A 22,654-nucleotide genomic window follows, 5' to 3' on the forward strand; every position below is an offset into this window, starting at 1 on the left:
AATATTAACCTATAAGGGTTTCAGACGTGATGCCACAGCTCACTGGCTGCCCTACGAGCGTGAATACCGTGCTTTCATTTTAAACTCTCAAGTGTGATACTGTAAATATTTATGTTTTCTTTCTCCCATCACCCTGGAAACATGTTTGAAGTCTTTCTAATACGATTTTCTTGGATTGATTGAATTACTCCACCATGTAGCAGTTAAGTTTTCCACCGCAGGAGTGCCAAAGTGGAAGTGGGAAAATTCCTCTTTCATGGGATTTCCAACTTATTCACACTCTGCATTTTGAGTAAGGACTAGCGTAACTTGGTTACAGCATGATACAGACCAGGAGTTCAAAAACATTTGTGTTAATCGATATAACTTTTTCGGCACATGTCTGGGTCATTGTTGTACGACTACATCCGAGATGGGAAGAACCACGAGGCATGGTTGCAACTTTTTTTGTTTGGTTAATTCGTGTAAATGAAGCTTTCTTTGTAATACTGGGATGTCGACTCCTATCTGCTTCAATAACATCAATGAGAAGCATAATACAAAGTAGCACACGAGTATTGTAAATGCCTGAGGGAGAACCACAGTGGAGCCTACCAACTCGGGAGTGGTGGGGTTTCTTTTTTTAAATAAAGCTTAGAGCTGTTCTTTGGCACACACTTGAACTGATTTGTTGTGTTCAAATTATGATTAGTCATTGCATATTGTATTGTACAGTAACATAGTACTCCTGTTGTTAAACATGTTTCTTAGTCGTGCACCGTTCGTCCTGCCTCCCCCGTCCACATGGTTTGTGTGTACGCGGATATTGTTACAATCACTGCTGAAGACTGAAAGCAGCAGCGAGCTCTCAGCTGCTCGCAGTCCGGCTCAGTCCTGCGCTGGCGACGCTGAACTGTCGGCTGCAACTGCAAGAAACCTCTGGTGATTTTGTTCTTGCATTCCCTTTGTTGAAGATGAGCTAACTTTAAAACATCCTCTGCTGGCCAGGTAGGATGTACATGATCGTTATAACTTTGTTGCTGTGTGCATCATTGTTTCCCTGCTGTGGAGTTAGTTTGTAGTCTACTTTGTCTGCTAATGCTGGGGTTCCTCTTCGACAGCATAGGTTTTTTGTTAAACTACTTAATGTGGTGTTTAGCCCCAGTATCTGCTATCCTTAAAACAAACTAGGCACAGAAATGTCTACTTTGTTCCATGTGGCACACTTTGAAAATGTCACATTATTATGTCCAATGTTTTTTATTACACGTTTTTTTTTTTTTTTTTTTTTTTAAATCAGCTATTGATGAGTTTGGAAATCATTTCCTTGCCCAGCCTGGCAAACCTGTTGCTTCATTAAAAGTTACTGCTTAATAACCTGCTGTAGAGGGAACTGCACACATTAACCAAGCTCTGTGAGCCAGCAAACTCCCCTCCATCTATCACTTATGGTAATAAAGCCCAGGCTGTTGTCACAGTACCTGTGTAGGTGGAGAGAGAGGCTGTGTGGGTGCCTTGCAGCTCATATTGACATACATCTCCTCACCGCAACCTGTAAGAAGAGATTGAAAGCAGCTTGAGGGGTTTGAGTCACAGGGCCTGGTTGCATATCTCTCACCAATCTCAACCACTAACTTTTTTCCATCTTGAGATCTGTAATTAATGATTGCAGTGCTTTTATGAGCATTGTTTATACTTTTTCATGCTAAAGAGGTTTAAACTATGAGCTACTTTGTTCCTCATCAATTTGGTTTCTGTTCTCAGAGCAAAGCTATAAAGCTGCATCCTTGGAGTCCAATCAAAATATACACTGTTTATAGTCCATTTTTTTTATAACTAAGTAGGTTGTACACCCTGAGTTATTTTTATTACACATATATGAGACTAAAACTGAGTTTTCCCAAGTTGATAAATACTGATAAGATACTGATAAAAACATAAACAATAAAGTAACAGCACCGGTTCATTTCAAAACTCCTTTATTGCCTTACAAATAAATTGCTCCTTGAATAATAGCACCATTGCTACATAGCACTAAACCTCCTTTTGTCAGTGCTGTTTCCTTTCCTTTGTGGGTTAGGAAGTAAATGTTAGCTTCTTTAGGTTTTGCTCCGAAAATTGCACAGCAGTTTGTTGATCTTTGTGGACACCATAAACACAATACCATGGAAAACTGGTTTGGTACCCGGGTTCCCTAATTGAAGATACCTGGAAATGTTTCATGCTGCCACCATGGCAGCGGTAGTCCTTGACTTGAGGAGATGGCTGGCTAGTGTTGTTTACTAAACAGGAAATGACTGTAGTTTTCTCAAGAATCCTGCTCAGAAAATGCTGGAGTTCATGTTGGAGGTGAAGTGGAGTCAGCATAAAGATCTAATCACATGTCAGCTCTAGTCTCTAATTACAAAGGGTGTGTTGATAGATGCAATACAAATACTGCATATCTATACTGTTATATCTAAGTTTCTATTATGTGAACCTGCAAATGTGTATTGTAATGTATTTGCTGTATTACAAGGTTAAACATGATCTATTCCAATACATTTGTTTCATAAGGGTTTTTAAGTATCTATGACATGTATAAACATAGTTTCCAAAAGCATTATGATTTGGTGTTTTGATACGGCCACACAGCAAACCATACAAAGCAACTGTGTCAGATGTAAGTGCTTTTAGGTACATTATTATCTGGAAACATCTGTTTACTACTAATGTAAGCAGTGTTGTGGGAACATCCAGTCTTGTTCTATAGAGGTTTGATAACTTGTGCAATATATGAAAAAAGAAAGGGGAACAAATACTCTTCACAGTTGCTGCTAATCACTTTTAGCTTTTGATGTTTTAAGTGAAGCACAACTTTATGCACTGCAATTGTACTCTTCCACAAAAGGGCCTGCGTTGTTGGTCTGTCGTCTTGTTTTGGACAAACTATAGGCATAATTTATGGAAGCAATTAAGGCCAGTGGGTTTTTAAAGGGGATCGCTCTGCACTCCAGTGTGTGCTTAAGACGCGCACATTTGCAACGTCTTTGTGTTGCAGGCGAAAGGCCCTATTAGAGCTCCATTCTGTCTGTGGGCAGCTGTGTGCTGAGCGAGCCTCTGGTCCATTCTCCGTCTGTGTGTTAGACTCCCTCAGTCCACACACACTCTGCCACTTTCCACTCTGTCAGTTTCTTTCTTTCTGACTTTCTGTAGATTACAATCTCACTTTTTGCCTGTTTTTTGCTTCATCTTTCTGTTCCACAAATACTGTGGCTCTCTTTCTTTCACTTGTTCTGTGGCTCAAGGCATTATGCAAAGCTACCAGAAAAGGATTGTTAGCCATGCCTCTCTGTGCCTTCATGCTACTCTCTATTCACTTCAGAAGCTTCCTTTTCTTCTCCGTGACCTGCAATCATAACTGCTTCACAAACCCTTAAATTCCTACTCCGTGGCTTTAGGGAGTTTAAAACAAATACTTTATTATTTCATGTTTCCAACATACTTCTTATCTGTCATTTTGTATATTCCTTCCTCATTAACATGATAGATTTGTAAGTCTGGCGTCTCAACGCCCACAGAGCCAAAGACCTGCAGCTGAAAAGAAAAGAGGCATTCTCACATACACCAGAGAAGCACTACCCCAACCCCCAAAGACAGGCACCACACTCTACTTAGAGATGAAAAGCATTCTGGGATGCAATAGGAAGGCTCCCATCAACACACCCACTGTGGTTTTCCTATGTGGCTATAATGAGAAATCAACTTTAACAAAAGAAGAAGTTGCCTGTGCTGTTGCTTTTTGACTCATAAATGAGACTTTATATCCTGAGGGTCTTGGTTTTATTAGCATCTCTGTTTATTTTCCTATGTTGCTTTGGATTGGCTTTTCCATAAAATGTCAGATGTCACATAGCTCCTGGCTTAATCATGTTGTACGGGGATGGCTTTGAATCAGTCTGCTGAAACAATCCCCAAATTGAATCTCTAAAAAAAAACGAGAACTGAAAGCCACTGTTAGTGTTTGGCAGAGACAGCTTGTATTTTTAGAACCTGTTTTCCACACGAGACAAACCTTACATGTCCTCGAGGTTGTAGGACTTTTACAGTTAACTGCAATGTTTTTTCCTCATACAAAAACACCTAATATGTAACATCCTCTGTGCAAGCCTAGGCCTGAAACTCAATGTGTCTTGACAATGCTGCTTTACACAAAGACGCCTAATTATCATGCCGACATGTGTCATAACTCCCGGCTATAAGCCTCTGTGGTATATTTTAATTGGTTCTCAGTAGTTGTGTTTGAGTCTGTCAGCTTGTTTTACATACACCTGCAGGTCATAGCAAACAACTGCACAAGACTGAACACCAGCAGGATTTGCAACCAATAAGACTTCTCAGTGCAGATCAGCTGATTCATGAAGTCAGGAAGTGGATGTAGGGTGGTGAAGATGGAGATCTAACTGAAGTATTAAGAGGAGGTCAATCCAATGTTTGTTAGTTAGGAAGAGAAATCTCACTCTTATTGCAACTTTAAAAACTGATTTAAATAAACAGAATGATTGCTACATGGTAGGGTGAAGCAGCAGCAAGTTGATCTGATTTAGTGCAAGGTTTAGATAAAATCCCACATTCTGCCCTAGCCGTCTATGCAGTGAAAACACCCCAAATGATACACTTTCAGTTGGCTTTCACATCTCAAATCTATGCATCTGTTTTACCCTCTTTTCTACACACTATGCTGAGCAGTCAGTGTCCATATGGTGAGCTGATCCTGCTCATGAATGAATGAATGGACCAGTGGAATGCTGCGCTCAGTTTTTTTCCCCCCCCCAGCCACACGTCCTCTAAACTCGTAGATCATACAGCTCAAAACCGGGAACATTATGTAACAGCAGTAATGTCACTTTATTAGTTGATTGGTAGTGACAATCTGTATAACATCACTTGCTTGCATAATATAGGAGTGGTCGCCCTTTTAGAGCTGTGCAATTGCATTGGGATTGCTAGCAGTGCTGGAGGCTCCCATGTAATGTATCCCTGATGGATTAGAGCTCTGGTTAGTGTGTGCAGAACAGAACAGGCACTCATGGATAATGGAAGAAACCACAGGCGGAAAGGCAGGATTTGATAGGGAGGAGGGGTGGGGGGTTAGTGTAATTAGTGGGGTACCTGATGTATGGAGAGTCATGGCATGCGAGGGTCACTCCAGGGGGCAAGAGGCCCCATACCTCCTTTTACTCAAACTGAAACACCTGATCCTATGCCTGTCAGGGTTCTTAACATTTTGGTAAACTAAGTCCTGTTCTGAGACACAGGGGTCGACCCCAGATACATTTAACGCTGCCTAAATACAGACGCTGTGTTTACAGGTTGCATGTCACTTTTTTGGAGCTTTGTAAACTGGCCCTGTTCAACAGTCCAGTTTCCTATAACAAACAGACTCCCTGATAAAGAAATGATGAGCTGTTCATGTTTGGGTATTTTTTTCACAACATCCCCAGTTGTCACTGTTATCATCTGTTTTTGTTGGGTTGCTATGGCTGCCTATAACATTCCTAGAAACAGTGTACTACTGCGCAACTCTTTTGTGTGGAAAGTCAGGTAATCAGCCCCAAGAAATATCTCAAAAATCTTGAATTGATTTTAAAACATATTTTTAATGCTTTGTGGCGTGGCTAGATAATTTGACATTACATAATGTTGTTGTGTTGCACATTACTAATCTACTTTTGGACAGTAACTGTAGCAAAAGCACATGAGTTAAGTTAGCCATATCTTAAAGCTATCAAACCTAACAGGAGCAAGCCAAATCACTACTTGCTTTTATCAGGAAGGTTACTTACGCTAAATGTGATTGTGAAATCATGTTTTTTTTTAAAAGCAGGAATGGTCATTCAGGCGTTTTAAATGTCAGAATGCTTTATATATATCACTTGTGGTTGTCTCACTCTATGGATTTGGTAATAAAGTCATTGCGTTCCACACCCAAATCAGCAACAGCATGTGACCACAAGGGAAGCACAACCCGTTTACTGCAAAGGGAAGTGTGCTTTCACATGTGTGCTGTACTCATGAGAAGAATGGCAGAATTAACTGGACTATCAGGTTGACTTTAAGGAAGGGTTATTCACAAGAAGTTATTTTCAGTTATCTTTCATCAATCAGTTTTCATTCCAGAGTAGTTGTTGTAAGTAACCTCTCTTTTTTTTCAAGTTAAAGTAAGGTGAGTGATCTTTTTAAACCCCTCATTAAGTAGGACATTAAGTGTTGGCTGTATTTATGCAGAGGTTGATGGTCACTGTAGTTAGAGAAACGTGCAGGGGAATCTGCAACAGGAGGCCAGAACCTGACTACTGACAACGCATAAAGTTTGACTGAATGTGCTCTTCATTGTTTATGCACTTCTGAAGCTCTAGTGGTGTAATGGCCTGCTGTTTTTGGCTAGTGTTCCCTTGCCACTGGGTACTAGGGCGATGGCCAGAGGATTCAGTGGTATGTCTTGACCTCCCTAGGACCATTTTTACGACCCGGCCTCATTATATGAGAGAGGGGTGGCTGTGTGTTCACCCTGAATTAACAATCAACACAGCAGACTTAGACAAAGGAGTTTCCCTTACTTTTATTCATTCCAGACTACAAAAAACCTGACTGTGCAAAACCGTTCTTTTTGATGCTTTAGTTTTATCTCTCATGACCATTTCCACCATGTAAAACAGATCCACCTCAAGTTTCGTGCAGCATAAAATCAAGTTTGAATAGAAATATCTGTTCAATTTTCAGATTGACACTCACAATAAACTTTTGTAAATCTTATAGACAAGGTGTTTCACTTGCATCGCCCATGCTGTGTTTTGTACATCGCTTTATTAGTATGAAATGAGTTTTCAGCTGCAGCCACCGATCAAAGTCCTGACACCAGACGCGCTCCGCACAAGTACGCAGTAACCACAGCCAATTGGTGATGGACACCAAACACCCCGTCACAGAACTTTAGGGGGCCCCAAATAGGCTTCTATTCATCTGCCTGTATAAATCACCGCCTGGGCAAAGAGCCATATTATCTTAGCTGCCCTTTCTTGTGCCCTCCTAAGTCATTGGCCATTGTGAGCCAAGAGCTGCTGTCTGCACCCCAGAGTACACAGATCTGACTTGAATTACCATTAGATTTGATTCCACAATTGAAGGGAAATTGTGTTACATGAACAAAGCCAAACAATAACAAGTTTCCATTTAATTGTGCAGCCTTTCTTCGGTTGAATTTTTATGAAATGTAAGATGACAACTCCACAAACTTAAAATTACATCTTTAGAGACATTTGTTTGAGACTGGAATTGTAAATATACATTTTACATATGCATAAAATAAATATACTTGGATTAATGTTTCACCCTTACTACAGATTACAACTTTCTCAGCGTTCATTGACCGTATCTTCTGATTTTCCTACTATGAAAACATGGCAGCTGATAAGACATCATTTAGTTGCTGTGTCATGCTACACATGATATATTTTAGGTCTTGATATATTTTATGTGTTGTTCAGGGATCATACAAAGTCTTGAAAGATTGAAAAAGGGCTTAATATGAGGGCTTGATTATGTATGAAACATGTTCTGAATTGAAACAATCTTATCTTATGTGTTTGTTATCTCCTGGCATCTCACACCAGGCCATAATAGTATCAGATCTAGCTTAGCATTGAAGAATCATGATCAAAATATGCAATCAAAGTTATGAGACTGCAAAATAAAAGTGACAATATACGTTAATTGCTTTGGGTATAAAGGAATTGAATTCTTTTTCGCAATTGCATTCATACTAACAGTTGAGATGTGGTGGTGAAGGCTTCTGTCATTGTTTGGTTAAGATACCTTCTTAAAACGTTTGACTTTTACTCTTAAAAAGTTGTATGAAACCTGCCTGTTCGAATAATTGGGTAGAGTATAAGGGACTACTTGTAGTTGAGGTGTCCTGCAAACTGATAATTTCCTGGGGCTCTTTAGAAACACAGAGAAAGTAAATTAAAACCAACATCAAGTCCCACTTAAGGCAGTGAAAATCTGATCAGATCAGTAGAGTTTGCACACAAGCGCACCACAGTTCTCTCTCCATTAATCTCTGGTTTCCCCATCATGAGGAGTCGGTTCATTAAGTAAGCATGGCTCCGGGGTTGAATTCACACTCGATGTGCCCTCTCCCATGACCTTACTTGCAGTCACTACACACACACAAGTACAGTTCAGCTCAGACAGACACGCATTAATACAGCTGTTCAAGCCCTTATGGAACGTCACACTTCAGTCAAACGGCACACTGTAACAACCTTTACACATGTCATGGTCCTCAACTCCTACCCTGTGTAACAAAGACACACACTCACACAAATGCTGCTACTTTGGCCTGCCCATTACTCAGTGTCAGTCTAATCAGTAAAGTAATCTGCAAAACTGACCAAGAAGAACATTCCCGGACGTCTCCTCTGACTCTTACCTCCACCACCAGCCCCCTCTCGCCTGCGGAGGCCCAGTTGTGCTCCACTGACTCTCCGGGATAAATGGAGATAATGGGAGTCATATGCTAGCAGTTGGTTTAGGGCAGGCCTACATGAAACATGTATAGTCTTCATGTAGCCATGGGGCTCGACAAGAGGGAAGGAATAGAGATGACAAAGTGAAGGAACACAACATGGCTATATGACAATTCTTTATGAAAGCCTTATGTGAAAAGCCTGTCCAATTGCATTCTTTATGATGTCCCTCCCCCCCCCCCCCCCCATCTACACTAGTTACTCTCCCACAAAACTCATTTAAAACCTAGTGCACACTTGCAACTGTCTCTCTGAAGCATGTTATATAAGTGCAACCACCCTCACTTAACATGAAACCATATGTTACACGGGCTGGATAACATAGTAGGCCTGGAAGATCCATTAGCCTCATGTGTTGCTCCACGGCAGAAAGCTGTCATTAGCCAACAGTTGATCTGAACCATGCTGGTGCTCTCTAATTGGATGCTGTCAGTGTGTTTGGTGGTTGTCTAATGATGGAGAGAAGCTCAAGCTGAAGGTCACGGCAGCTATTTCTACATTTTCAGTATTTTTTTTCCAGTGCTTAAGTAAGCATAAATGGACCTGCCCGTCATTTATCTTTCCCATGCATTAACATCTGAGAGATTGAGGAGAGCAGACATGATGATGCGTGTTAGACATATGGTCCATCTGCCTTGCATATATCTAATAAGTGTTTTAAGAGTTTGTGTTTACTGCAGCAGCTACTGTCTGTACTCTACCATCTGCGGGCGAAGGCAGTCGATGAGGCAACCGCAGCTCCATATATGTTCCGTTTTCTATCCATGCGTCTTAGCCACATCTGTAGTCATGTGCTTTAAGTGATGCCTTTTCCCAGATAAGCTGACCTGGCTTTCTGCTTCTGTTGCAGCATGTTTAGATCCCTATATGTTCTGTGGATTATGTTGGCACGCCAAATGTTCCATTATGTACTAGGGTAGAGAAACTATTTAACATATGGCAGCCTGTTTTGTTTACGAAGACTGTATTTTTATAAGCGTTTTGCTATAAGGAGAACTGAGTGGTTCAGTTGCTATGAGAGTCATAGTGTTTGGTGCTGGATAGAAAAACAGGAGTCAGCACACATTTTTATCAACTATGTCAGCAGTTATGTTTTGCACAATGTAGATAAAATGCTTTGCTTTACTTCAAAGAATCTAGCTTATATGGTTCAAGCTCAAACATTCAAGTCAACTATTCTTTCCATAAGTGAAAATAATGTTTTCCATCCTGTGATTTGAATCCTCTCACACATTTAACGGGTCATTTTTTGGCCAATGTTACACACTTCATTTCACTTAAATCAGGACGGTTGTTTTTCCATTAAACTGCGGACACTCAAACAAACCAACAAACTGAACCGAAAACATTCTTTGCATCGATAATGTGTTAGAGTATATTATTTGTATGCCTTCTTTAACAGGATGTTGTATGTCGGTATAAGCCTGCGACTGAATGCATATCTCACACCTCAATTTCCTTTTTGCTATTAGCGCTCTCTACTTCTGCAAGAGCACCGTCGCTTCATCCTATGTTTAGCGTCGCCCAAACTTTTGTGACTGATATGAAGAAATATAAATATAATATAATCAAGAGTGTCTATTCCCTTATTCCAAAATGACAATATGTAGGGCGAGACTTTTCTACACGGCTGACACAGTGATATAGAGATAGGTATGACTCTGCAGTTTGCATGCTTCTCCTCCAAGGGGTATTTGATGACACATTAAAAGGGATTTACGCCTAGTTTTATAGATTGTTGTCCCCAGTAGATACATGAAGCACCTTGTAAAAGCATTAATTACTACTACTGCTCCAGGCTATACCTGAGCTGAGTTTAGGCTCATCTGTTGGCACGACAAACCCAAACCGGGAATCTTTGTCCTCCAACTTGTGTACCTGTTGACTGTGTTGCAATGTTTTGCATGTGTCCTAGATTTGAACCCATTGACAATAAATTAGTTTTATTTTGTTGTGACTTTACTCTCCTCTTTCCGTAAACATAGGGATCAGCTGAAGTGTTGGAAACACCCTCCTAGTTCCATCACGCCGCCGCTGCCAGCAGCACTCGAGGGCTCCACTGCAGATGGGAGGTCACCAACAGGTCGTCTGTTTTGTCCAAATGCACCTGCATCCGCTCCTCGTCTAAGATGGCTGCTCGTGGCCTTCTCCTGCATCCAAACAGACAGGAAAAGTGCTGCGTGTAACCATGGTGATCATTTTCTTGAAAACACTGGAAAAGAAGAAGGGTGTCAATGATGTAAAGACAAAGAGCACCGAGAGACGGCTGGTGAGAGAATGTTTTTTTAACTTCAGTGAGGATCTGCACAGTGTTTCGCAATTTAGGCAGTAGTGAGCAGAATTAATAGGTCAGTGATTATATTACCTAAGGTAGTGGTGGCACAATACATGTAAGCTCACCAAACCACAATGTTTTAGCCTGTTTATTAGTAAGTCATTCATCTTTTTAGTTTTTATTAATGTAAGAAATAAGGACGTAGCCTTTTTGAAATGGCCTATCTTCTTCAGTCTTGCGAGAAGATGCACATCCAGGATTTTTCAAACCTAGTTTAACACAAAATCTAAAACATATGATAAAGCTAGCATAAAATACCTTAGTTCAAAATCAGCTTGATTAACATCTGATAAACAAGGCTAACTATGACAACTTACAAATTAATGGAAAAACCTGAAGAGATTGGTGCATACTAATATATTTCTTTCTTTCATCTACAAACTGGTTTCAGTTGTGCAGATCATGCAGTAAAGTGACGAGTGTATGCATTTTGTTTTATCGCATCACTCCATACAGATAGCAGAGTAGATGAGTTGTGTAAATTATAATCCGTTCAAAGCTTTGTTCTCTCTGCTGTTATCTCCCGGCCTATAAAAACTCTATAAATCATTGTAAAGATTTTGTCTATCTATAATCTTAAATACTCCTTCAGCCTCTCAAGTGGAGGTGTATCAGAAAAATATTTTGATTAACATCAAGATATTTATATAAGGAAAACTGCAAGACAGATTAGCCGATCGTGTATAGCATGCAGGCCGACAAGCCTAGTTTCACTTTAACCTCCCTTCTTTTTCCTTTTTTCCTTTTCTACACTTTTGTAGGAATTGTCTATAGTCAAAGGCAGTCAATGTATAACAGCTATTTAGTGGTTTAGCTTAATCTTACATTTTTCATAAGATCCGAGGTTTTAGTTTCAAATTGTTTAATTAAATCATATTTTACAAAACAGGAGCTTTTATTTTTGGATCGTACGTGTTGTATCTTAGAAAACAGTGTTTTTTTTGTGTTGATAACCTTAAGTTGAGTCAGACCAATGCATCATGCCATTTCCTTTTTGTCCTTTGTGCAGACAACCACCACCCTGTAGTTCAAAGTAAACTGTAAGAGAGGGTAGGTGTTACATTAGAAAAAGACATGTGTAGACAAAACTGACTGTTTACTGTAAAGAATGTTGTAATTATGACTGTCCAATGAAGGTAGTGGATTATATATACAACATACTGTATATAGTGGAGCATAAAAAGTGAACCGTGCAGTGAAGAAATCAACATTGATCTTTCTATTAATCATCTTTTAACTGGCAAAACTTTTGTTTCGCAATTTATTTATTTTTTTGTGTCTCCCTGACATTCTGACATATGTTTGTCTGTCCTCCACAGCGTGAGCTCCACACCATGAGCAGAGGGACCACCCTCTTCTCCTGTGCAACAGTGGGTGGGTTATCTCTATTTGTCATCATAGATGCGATAGCCCTTGATCTGTCTTGTGCATTATAACTTTTTTTAATATTGCACAATAACTGGATAGTGTGCTCATTCAATTGTAGTGTGTCACAGTTTTATTTATCTGTTTGCTATTATTGTCAACAAAAAAAATGTCCTCTTGGCCAGGTCACTCTTAAAAGAGTTTAATCTTAATGAGACTTAGAAAATCCCTTCTGCAGTAATGATGTTTTAGTTGGGGTCATTTGTCGAAACGTATTTTCACAAATGCAACAGCAAAATGGACTGCTCTTTAAATCTTTTAATAAATTGAAGTGAGACAGAGACCCCCCACTATAAGCGTCTCATTGTTCGGCTCTCACTTCTCCCTTTCTCTGGCAGTCACTCGTCCCCCTCTCATGATCAGGGTGCACCTGCCTCCACACTACGTTGCACACCACTCTCATGGGAGTAAACTGTAATTGAATATGCTGTTGCCAATGTCAACAATTTCCCTTTGGCTCTCTTAGTGTTGCAGTAATTGCCCCCTGTGTTGAAGGACATGCTACTGTAAATTCAAGCACCCGCTATCAATCACCATCCTTTCTTTGTTTTTTGGGGGCAGAAGGGGGCTAGTGACGTCCCAGAAAGGAGCGTGGCATGCTGTTTCCACTGTTAATGTTGACATTAACATTGTCTCGCATGTCTTGTTATTTCATCCAGCACTTTGTCCCTTGCTTTCAAAGGGTGGCCTTTTGAAGTTCATCCCTTTCTCCCTTTGTCGAGTTGTTTTCCTAACATTCCTGTCAGGTCGTAACTGTAGCCCCCGTACATTGTTTGTCCGCTCAAAACAATGATTTCCGTGCACCAGTCTGTGAGACAGCATGCCAAAATTAGAGAAAGGCATCCAAGAGGATGGGGTTTTGGATCAGCAAAGGGCCCTTTTTGCCAGAAGCTTCAATAGATTCACGACTTTACCCCTTGGCTTAGTAGTTCAAGCCACTGTGGCACTTTGCTGTAGGTGTATTATCTCCCAGAAATGTGTGATAGACTCTATTGTACAGACAGCTGGCAAGACACACAGCTTTCCAAAGCACATCCTGCTGACCACTTGACTAGTTGGGAAAGCGTGCCAACTGTTTCACTTGCTGGTTTATCATTGTAATATGAAGTTCATGTTTTTGTAATCAACAGACTTGCAGGTCCAGGTTTTAGAGTCAGCAGATTGAATGTCGCTTGTTTGCCTGCTCGATATCACTCAACACAGCGGCTATAACATTTGCACTGTACTGTGGAACAATTCATTCATGACCTAGGTTTTCAGTTTTTTGTCCCTTACTATAAAATGAACGGACACAGAATCTTGATTTTTAATGACTAGGTTAAGGAGCTATTACAAGTTGCAGCTGATGTTTTCTCTTTTGTCACCCAGCTGTTAATGTGAAAAATAATCACACATAGTGATCTTGTTGAGTCATGCTGTCGGCAACTAAATAATAGATGTACCATAATGAGCCCTACGGTGACATAATATTCATACAACCAGATGTCTTTGAAATGCATTCAGAACTGAATGTCATTTTTTAAACTGCAGCTGCATTGTTAATTTGTTCATCTGTCATTCATCATACGGAGAGAGATTGATGACACATTTCTTTTTTTTTTTGACTACATCAAAGCTCATGACTTTTTGTTGAGTTTTGTGCTGTTTAACCGGCCTTCCTAAAAGTAATGTATGTTCAGTTTGTCCCCTACGGCAGTCGCCAGACAATAATCTCCAGTTTATCCTTACAGCAAACTGTGACCTTAAGCTTGTTCCTGTTTGTTTGTGCCTTTTGTGTCTGTGTGGTTACGTATTATATGTTCCTTTGAGACATTGTTGCCTTTCTTTTTAAACTGGTTTTTGCTGTAGTTGCATAAGTAGAGGAATATAAAATGGCTGATTTGGAGCTCATGAGAGTGAGTTTGTATTTTTTGGTTGTTGCAGAGGCAGATAGGTGGCTGGACCGCGGGCAGAGCTGTGGTGTCCAGCAGAGAGCTCCCTGCCAGTCTGGTGCCAGTCTGGACAGCCTGTGGGACGTGATGCCTGAGCCAGGGGGCTGGCACTGGGCCAACTCGCCAGGCAGCGCCACGGCTATCTCCACGCTGATAAGAGATCTCAGCCTTGGCGACGGTGGCATGACTGCCCCCCTCTCCCCCCACTCCACACCCACCACTGAACCCTACACCACTACAGCTACCAGCCAAGCTCCCACGGCGCCCCCGAGCAAACGCCAGTGTCGCTCCCTGTCATTCTCCGATGAATTCAGCGGGTGCCGCTCATCTTGGAGGCCTCAAGGTTCCCGAGTATGGACGACTGTGGAGAAACGAAGGTGCCACAGTGGAGGGAGTGTGCGAGGAGGAGGAGGGGGTTTCTCCAGCGGTCATTTTCCAGCCATGCAGCGTAGCTCCAGCTTCAGTTTGCCCTCACGATCCAGCAACCCTATAGACGGAGCCCTGGACCTGCCGTTCTTCAACCAGCGACTGCCTCTCCACCCTCAATTCACTGCCTCTCCAGTCTCCCCTACCTCTCCTCCCTCGCATCATCACCACTTCCTCAGGCCCCTGTCCCTCTCCCACGAGCAGATCAGCCTCCCAGAGCTGCAGAGGGAGGAGGCGTCGGAGGCCAGCTCTCCAGACTCTACTCCAGAATTGGGGAGGCGAGCCGGCCTCAGAGCGAGGGGCACGTTGGGTCTGTCTCGGAGCAAATCCCAACCCTGCGTGCTGAACGACAAAAAGATCGGTATGAAGCGCAGGCGGCCTGAAGATGCCCAGGAGCAGCGTCCCTCCCTGGACCTGGCAAAGATGACTCAGGTTAGCTTTTATGTGTTGCGCACATGCTGACACGCACAGACAGGCACATGTATTCACAATCAATTAAATGCGTGGTATTGCTGAGTGACTAATTTCACATAGCTCAGTATTACCTTCATTCACTGATTTGAACATAAAGCACCATCAGCTTATTTCTAATCTTGCTTTGATTCCGCGAAATTTTCTCAATCACATTCAGTTAAACCCTGGACCTATCTTACTTACCACACAGACAATCACCTTCTTGTTCTTGGACCAATGGGTAGTTCATGGGATCCTCAAACATAACCGGGCCTGTCTCTCTTCGAATCTGTTCGGGGACTGGATTAAATTAAGCTGAATTACTTTTTCTGGGTCGACGGTCAGAGGCTTTAGGGCTAAGTGATCTCAGGCCTCTCTCACTCCAGCTCAGGGAGTGCTGCTTACTAAAGAAGCATTCCCCATGTTCGTTCACGCTGCCTAGCACCACGCTCTAGCAAGCCCGACTCCAGTTTATCATTTCATTTATTCTGTTGGGTAAACAGTCCGTCCGATGGTTGGACCCCTCGCAGTTCATTTGGATGCTGCATTCGCCAGGACATAAGTTTGTTTGTTTTTTGTAAGGTCAGCAGATGCAGTGGAAAAGCCAGAGAGTAAAAAATGAACAACCCAAAATAGAAATTCTAGACGTATTTTAATGACATGTAATGTTTTGATGGTTGGCGCTGCTCTGGTGCGTTTACAAAGACCAGACATCTTGATTTTTCACATCCTGCTTCATTATTCATTTGAATGATCTTGATACTCTGCAAATAAGCTAGAGCAAAACCAGCAGACCCTGATATCAAAGCATACTCTGTTTATTCCTGCTTTCCTGCACGTAGCATTCATATGACACACCAGAATATTCCTTCATCATACCCACTCTCATGGAAATATGGTCCCTTTCCTGTTCTCTTATTAGAAAGTACCATCAATTTATGGCCCTTCCCCTCCCTTCCTTTTCCCAAAGATTTTTGTTCCCAGCCAGTCACCCTCAGGACCCAGCCAGGGTTGGATCAACATGGCTTTAGTAATGGAGCCTAGCGAGCATGTTTCCTCCACTCATGCCAGCTGCTAAGAGGGGAAAATCAGGCACGGTGATCACACACATATACGAACTGATACACAATCGACACATGGAGTCAGTTTTACGTTACCTCAGGTTGCAGCAATGCTTGAATGCATGAGCATACGTGTGTAGATGTCTGTATAAGTGGTCACTGTTCTGAGCAGTTCACAGGCGGTGCCATTGTTTCTCACCTCAGATTGAGTGATAGCAAGCACTGCTGAAAGGAGTCAGGTTGTGCAGGTTACAGTTTATCATTTCAGAATCTACTGTGATGTGTGTTTACTTTGTCATTGTCTTGCATACCTTGGTGTGAGGACAGCAACACAGCACATACAGGTTAAATTAGAACACTTAAACCCTGTCACTTCTTTCTCTTTCTACGCTACTCAGGCGTCACATGATATTACCTAATCGGCACGATCTTAAAGGCTGGCTTTACGTGTGCTTAGGAAGTTTAACTTGTACTATGACATGTACATTAAATAACTTGAACCCTATTTTAAGTTTGTCGTAGTTGTCCTAAGTTAAAAAGTATTCTTGCTGAGAGCCAAGGGAAAGCTCTAGCAGCTGGCAAATTGTCTGGAAAAGAAAGTGATAATGTTGAAATGCCTGTCTAGTTACAACCTGTGCTGTATCTGTATGCTATCAGGAAACGGATCAGATATCACCGGTCTTTATTTAAGTCTGTTCCTTTTACGTGATATGAGGAAGGGATTTTAAGCCACTGTAAAACATGTCAGAAGTGTTTTTCTTCAGCTGGTTTCGTCAATACTTAATGTGTGAACTGAACACTGTGTGATTTTAAATGACGATCTATACACTTTTCCGCTGGCTATATGCCGCACACCTTTTGTCCTACCTTATCATGAAAACACTCCCACATCCCCCTCTGCCCTGCCTTTCGGGTATGAATTAAGAGTTATTACTTCTTTTCACACCTACGCACACGAGCAAACATACTTACTCCATTTAATAGGTGTGAGGATGAGTAATACAGTCCTTGTGAAGAAAGCAAAATTACTGTGTTCGTCTTGATGATGTCTCTGCACCCAAAGGAATGTCTTCTCACCCCTCGTAGAGATGCGTTTTTTTTATTATCTGTTGGACAATCCAAATGCAGAAGGTTGAGGCTAATTCTGCTGGAGTTTCAGGGGGTTAAGGATTGTGTGGGTCAACATATTACAAGCCCCTCGGGTGTGTTGTCAGTGGAACATGCTGTAATATGGCCTCTGGATTCCTCAACCACGTCAAAGAAGGCGGGTGTGAATTCTGGGGATGCATGACATGCTAATAAGCTATAGCTCAACTACCGATGGGATTTAAGTGCAACAAACCCCTAAATTCCCTGAATGTCCTCCTTGTCGGCTGCGAATATCAGTTCACTACTCTATCCACTGCTACATTTTTATCCCAGACTGACATTTCTCCTTAGCCTCTTATTGTTTTACCCTCTTTCTAGTGGGTGTAGCAAACTGTCGGACGGGAATTGTTATCTCTAGATTGCTGAATGTTTGTTTACTCAGCTCAAAGTTTGCTTTTGAGGAAACGGCCTGTGTGTCATCTTTCTAGCCTCAGTGCCAGTTAAAATCAAAATGTAATGCATATATTTTAAAGAACCAAAAAAAGCCATGCGTGGTTGGCAGTAGGGGTGGTAAAAGAGGGCGTGTTTAGCTGGTAAATGTGTCTCTGCAGTTGCTTGTGCATTCAAGAGAGGAATGGCAATGTGAAAAAAAGCAGGTATTATTTTCTCAGGGAAGCTGACAGATAAACTCCTCTCTGTTAATATGTTCATGCTGGCCCAGGTTCGAGTTCCTCTGCTATTCCCCTCCTCTCCTCATCTCTCTCATTCCTGGGATGGCAGACATGGTGATCATAGTTGAGCGTCGGGCCCCACAGGGGCTTTGAGAACACCTAGGTGGGCGTCTTGTGGCGCGGCACTCGTCATTTTTTCAAGACATGTCCCATAGGTGCTCTCTAAAGCATCACGAAACGGCAGCGTCACATCTGCTCTTTGATCTTACTTATTTATCATGTTTTTCATTTTTCACCTCACCTTCTGGAATTCGTGCCTTACATCTGCCATGCATTGTCTCTGCGGTACAGTGAAAACCAAACATATACAGAAACCGGAGCAGACAGCAACACTGATAATTGATGCAGAGGTGTGCAAGTATAGTCTGGAATGAGTTAAGTCCTCCTGTCTTTGCTTGCACATTTGCCATTTCTTTTGTTTCATAGATGTTTGCGTGTTGGAGGTCTGTTTGCCTCAGAGATGTTTATGAATGGATGTTTTTTATTCCACATAATTTCAGAACTGCGTTTATCCAAGGAAATCTAGTCATACTTTTAATCTGCAAATTACCCATGTAGTAAACTAGTGTTCCTTGTGTGTGTTCATGCCTCTGTGTATATGCGCTTCTTTGTGTGTGTTTCAAGTTCACAGCAGGTCCATTGCCAGAGTGCTTTGCAGGGTGTTGTTTGTTGTTTGGCCTAATTATCAGGAGGATATTTGCGTAACCTCTTGGCTTGGCTTCAACCGAATGCAGCTGCCTCTCAATCCCCATGTTGTTGATAATGTAGTTACAGTGGACATTCTGGTTATGTTGATTTTGGTTTGGAATAATGGTTGATGTTTACCAAACGAACAGTTATTATACACAGTGTTTTATTCAATGACTTTGAATAATGAGAACTTGGAAAAGGTAGACTCCCTGTAACACATTAATCCATCCAAAATGTTTAGTCAAGTGTTTTGTAGCTTAATACTACTAATAGCTGCTATGGTCCACTGAAAAATACACTTCAACTATTTTGATAATTGAATAATCGTAGTGTTGGCAGGAAGGTTTTCTGCCTCTCAAATGTGGAGATTTCTGGGGGTTTTCTCTGTTTTTATTTCATAATAAACAAAATATCTTGTTTGTTGGACTGACTGAAAAACATTTAATGACATTAGCTTTTCAGATCGACAGATTATACTATAATAAAAATAAATAAGAGTGGCAGCTCATACAAATTATAATTATTTATACTAATTATGACTAAAAGTCAGATTATATCTCAGGCTCTCTAGCTCTCTCTCTGTATTTTATGTCCCATATTTCTATGGTTGTGTATGTTGTAGTTTGGTTCCCCTTTAAGGATCCAACCTGTATTTGTCAGTCTATAGATCAGATTAAGGGAGTAACCTTTACAACTTCTGGTTATAAAGTGTGTGTGTGTGTGTGTGTGTGTGTGTGTGTGTGTGTGTGTGTGTGTGTGTGTGTGTGTGTGTGTGTGTGTGTGTGTGTGTGTGTGTGTGTGTGTGTGTGTGTGTGTGTGTGTGTGTGTGTGTGTGTGTGTGTGTGTGTGTGTGTGTGTGTGTGTGTGTGTGTGTGTGTGTGTGTGTGTGTTCCATCTGGGTGGGGGTATGCTCAAGTGAAAAGAAAAAAAACACACAGGCAAAGCTGGGTACACAGAATTCTAACCCTGCTCCCCCAACCTTCCACCACACCCACCCAAATCCCATTCATGCTCCTAGATTTTATAGAAAGCATATGAAGAGAAGCTGCTTCTCCCCCTTCTGTCTCCCTTCCTCTCGTCTCCTCCTCTGCTGGGATAATTAGTAGTGGGGCAATGCTGGGGGTTGAACAGAGGGAGCGAGGGCTCAGAAATCCCCTTTTCCACTCCACTGGGGTAACTACAGCGAAAGGCGTCTTTCCTACTCCTCACATGAGCACCTCAAGCGTTTGCAGATGCTGTATCCTGTGTTCGGGCAGCTAAACTTGTAAAGTTAATCCCACAAAAGTGAGCCAACTCTTAACTCGCACAGCCAAAACCATGCGTTATAGTTTTCATCTGGACCGTGCTAAATCATGGCAGGGAAAAAAGTGAGTCTACTAAAATGAGACTTAAGAATGGGAGTATCCCAGCTCATTGAAACAGGAAAAGCAATGTCCAAACACACTAGGGAACATTAGAGGTGTCTGTCATGTAAGCTGAGGCTCTATAGAGAAAACCTCATCTCTATTCACCTCCATGCCTCCAACATCTGCTGCTGGGGCACTCCAGAGATCATTAACCCCTTCCCTGCGCTACATGGCTGCCTTTCTTTGTTGCAGAGAGGAGTTTGGGGTGGAAAGAAAGCATAAAAGAAAGACAAGTTCTTAGTAAATTAAATCTCAAGAAGGTCAAGTGTTGAGAGCAAAAACACAGGCTGCTGGTCTCGTATACAGATATTCTCCTCCACTCTCCCTCAAAGTTTAGAACAACAAAACATCCTAACCTTGATCCAAGTTTGGGTTCCCAGTAATTAAGCCTGGAGCAAAGTTTGAAACTGGATACCTTTGTGGTTTGCAAATCATCCCAATGTTTTGAGTGTTTTTCTGAAGCTGGAAGTATGTTCTTCTGTGGCTTGTGTGTGTGCGTGTTTACATGTTCACATGCCATCGATGAAAGGGAACGCCAGCTTTTGGCTGCCCAACTGAAAACTAATTTCAAACTGACATCCTGGAAAACCCTGAGCTCCAATTCCCCCCTGGCAAACCCTGTGACTTTTATAGCCTCATTGGAGTGAAGTCAGAATGTGAACCTGAGCTAAGGTGTACAAACCAACATTTTCCCTCTTTGTTTTCTCATACAGAAACTTCAGACCTTTCAGAGCCTGAGCTGCCCTGGTTTCTCAGCCACCGACGGCTGCCAGTCAAATCTGCCCACTCCTACCTCGGACAGCTTCAGCCAACCAAACTTCACCGCTGTGGACGAGCTGGGACTTGAGTCACGGCAGGAAGTGGCAGGAGATGATGAGGATGAGGATTCATCCTTCGAGGAGCTGGATAGCGACTCAGCTTGTAGTGTGGACTCGCGGCCTGGCTCGCCTGTAGGCATGTTTGGCGACAAAAACACCCTCTGGAAGGGTAACTGTGGGACACACAGGGACATTTTCCAGCTTGGAGGAGAGCTGGACCTTGACCAGATTGAAAGAAACTGAACATTTTGTAGGAGATTTTAAAAGGCCGTGTCTGGAGTGTTTCAGAAAGTTATTGGACATTGATGTGGTGTAAAGTGCAAAGAGATGGATGAAGAGAAGGGTTGTAAGGAAAGGAGTGGAAGAGTGGACTTTGAACGAGAAAGAAAATGAAAGTGATATAGATGATGAAGGATTAAGTATGTTGTTAACGGCGGCCTTTTTATTGACACGTTTGCCTTGAACATTCGTACTGTTTGAATCAAAAGCAGTGACCTTAGTGGTTTTTTATTGCGTATTCAGCTTAACTCAGGAGTAGGAGAGTGAGGGTTAGTCTTAAAAAAAAAAAAACCCAGCCCCCGCTTACTTTCAACCTGATGACCTTTCCAAAGTCAGCTAACCTTAGGTTTGTAGTACTGTAGCAGTAGCTGGGCTCTCCTGTATTTAGCTTGAGTGTCTTTGTATTTTCAGAGAAAGTGGGTGCGAAAGGATGGGCCGAAACAGGGAGGGGTAAACAAAAGGAAGAAGTATCTTCTCGCAAACTTATCCATGACCTTCTTCCTTGTCTTTCGTGCACCCTTTTTTTTTTTTTTGCTGAATGTCGGCTCAATAAGCTTTATGTGGAGTTCGGAAAATGACGTGCCTTCTTTTGGATGCTTGCTCTACGGGTTGTCTAGCCTCAATCGAAGCCACCTTTTCTTTTTTTGTAGTTCTTAATATGCAAATTGTATATTTGAATTAAACACTGAATTTCAAGTTTTCAGTTCTAATATCAATGTATATTTTTCTAAGTAACTGTTTTTTATGAGCTGTTTTCGAAGGAGCACAAATACAATACTTCTAACAGAATGGACATGAAATAAATGTACAACCTGCACTCGTACGTCTGTTTTAACCTCATACTCATTGATCAATGCTTGGTAATTAAAGTAGGATTTTTGTGGAAGACGGACTGATCAAAGCTCTGTATAGGCTGCTCACTTCCTGCATCACATTTCATAACCATTTACTGATGTTCACTCATTCAAACTTCATTCTCATTCTTGATGTCTTTTTGTCTATGGAGCACATTTCTTTTTACTGTAGCTACTTTAGTCGTTTACATCACTCTGTGTAATACCCTTATTTTGTCAATCAGCCCCAAACAAAATGGCAGGAAGTCTAGACATGGAATATCCCTGGCCTGTTACCCAGAGGTGACCAGAGGAGGTGATGTCAGGAGAAAATGTCCCGGGATGTGCGTGGCAGACAGGCAGAAAAGTGTGTTCCTCCCTGGGATTTCCTACCACGTCTCTCTTATGTCTGTCCAAGTTAGAGAAACAAACTCAAAACACCTGCCACCTTTTCATAAGACCTGCTTCTTAAAAGGCTCTGTGTCTTTATATGGATTATGTGTTCATTATTATTGGCCACCGGGGAGGCTGATAGCTGACATAAGGTGATAGCACACATTGTTTTTCCAACATGGGGTGCAGCCCTGGCTACACAACAATGTTTACGTCCAAAACAGGATATTCCACA

The 22,654-nt window shown here is 41.8% G+C and overlaps 1 protein-coding gene across 2 annotated transcripts; it reads left to right on the top strand.

The window, feature by feature from the left end:
- Nucleotides 1-825: 825 nt before the first annotated feature.
- LOC134858856 (protein FAM53B-like) lies at nt 826-22,016 on the top strand. 2 transcript variants are annotated; one of them, XM_063875018.1, is made up of 5 exons: nt 826-921; nt 10,535-10,818; nt 12,204-12,258; nt 14,233-15,098; nt 20,810-22,016. In XM_063875018.1, exons 2-5 carry the CDS (start codon nt 10,738-10,740, stop codon nt 21,155-21,157), a joined length of 1,350 nt encoding a protein of 449 aa, XP_063731088.1. In that variant the 5' UTR covers nt 826-921; nt 10,535-10,737; the 3' UTR covers nt 21,158-22,016. The 2 variants fall into 2 exon arrangements, with proteins under 2 accessions (XP_063731088.1, XP_063731087.1); XM_063875017.1 differs by having other exon boundaries at nt 829-987.
- The last annotated feature ends 638 nt before the right edge of the window (nt 22,017-22,654 follow it).

The sequence above is a fragment of the Eleginops maclovinus genome, chromosome 22 (assembly GCF_036324505.1).
Source record: "Eleginops maclovinus isolate JMC-PN-2008 ecotype Puerto Natales chromosome 22, JC_Emac_rtc_rv5, whole genome shotgun sequence".
Lineage (NCBI taxonomy): Eukaryota > Metazoa > Chordata > Actinopteri > Perciformes > Eleginopidae > Eleginops > Eleginops maclovinus.

What these genes read in the sequence shown, in the direction of transcription:
- LOC134858856 (XM_063875018.1), top strand. Translation starts at nt 10,738, where the DNA reads ATGGTGATCATTTTCTTGAAAACACTGGAAAAGAAGAAGGGTGTCAAT. An exon ending in AGAGCACCGAGAGACGGCTG is followed by an intron (nt 10,819 to 12,203) that starts GTGAGAGAATGT and finishes TGTCCTCCACAG; the next exon opens with CGTGAGCTCCACACCATGAG. An exon ending in ACCTGGCAAAGATGACTCAG is followed by an intron (nt 15,099 to 20,809) that starts GTTAGCTTTTAT and finishes TTTCTCATACAG; the next exon opens with AAACTTCAGACCTTTCAGAG.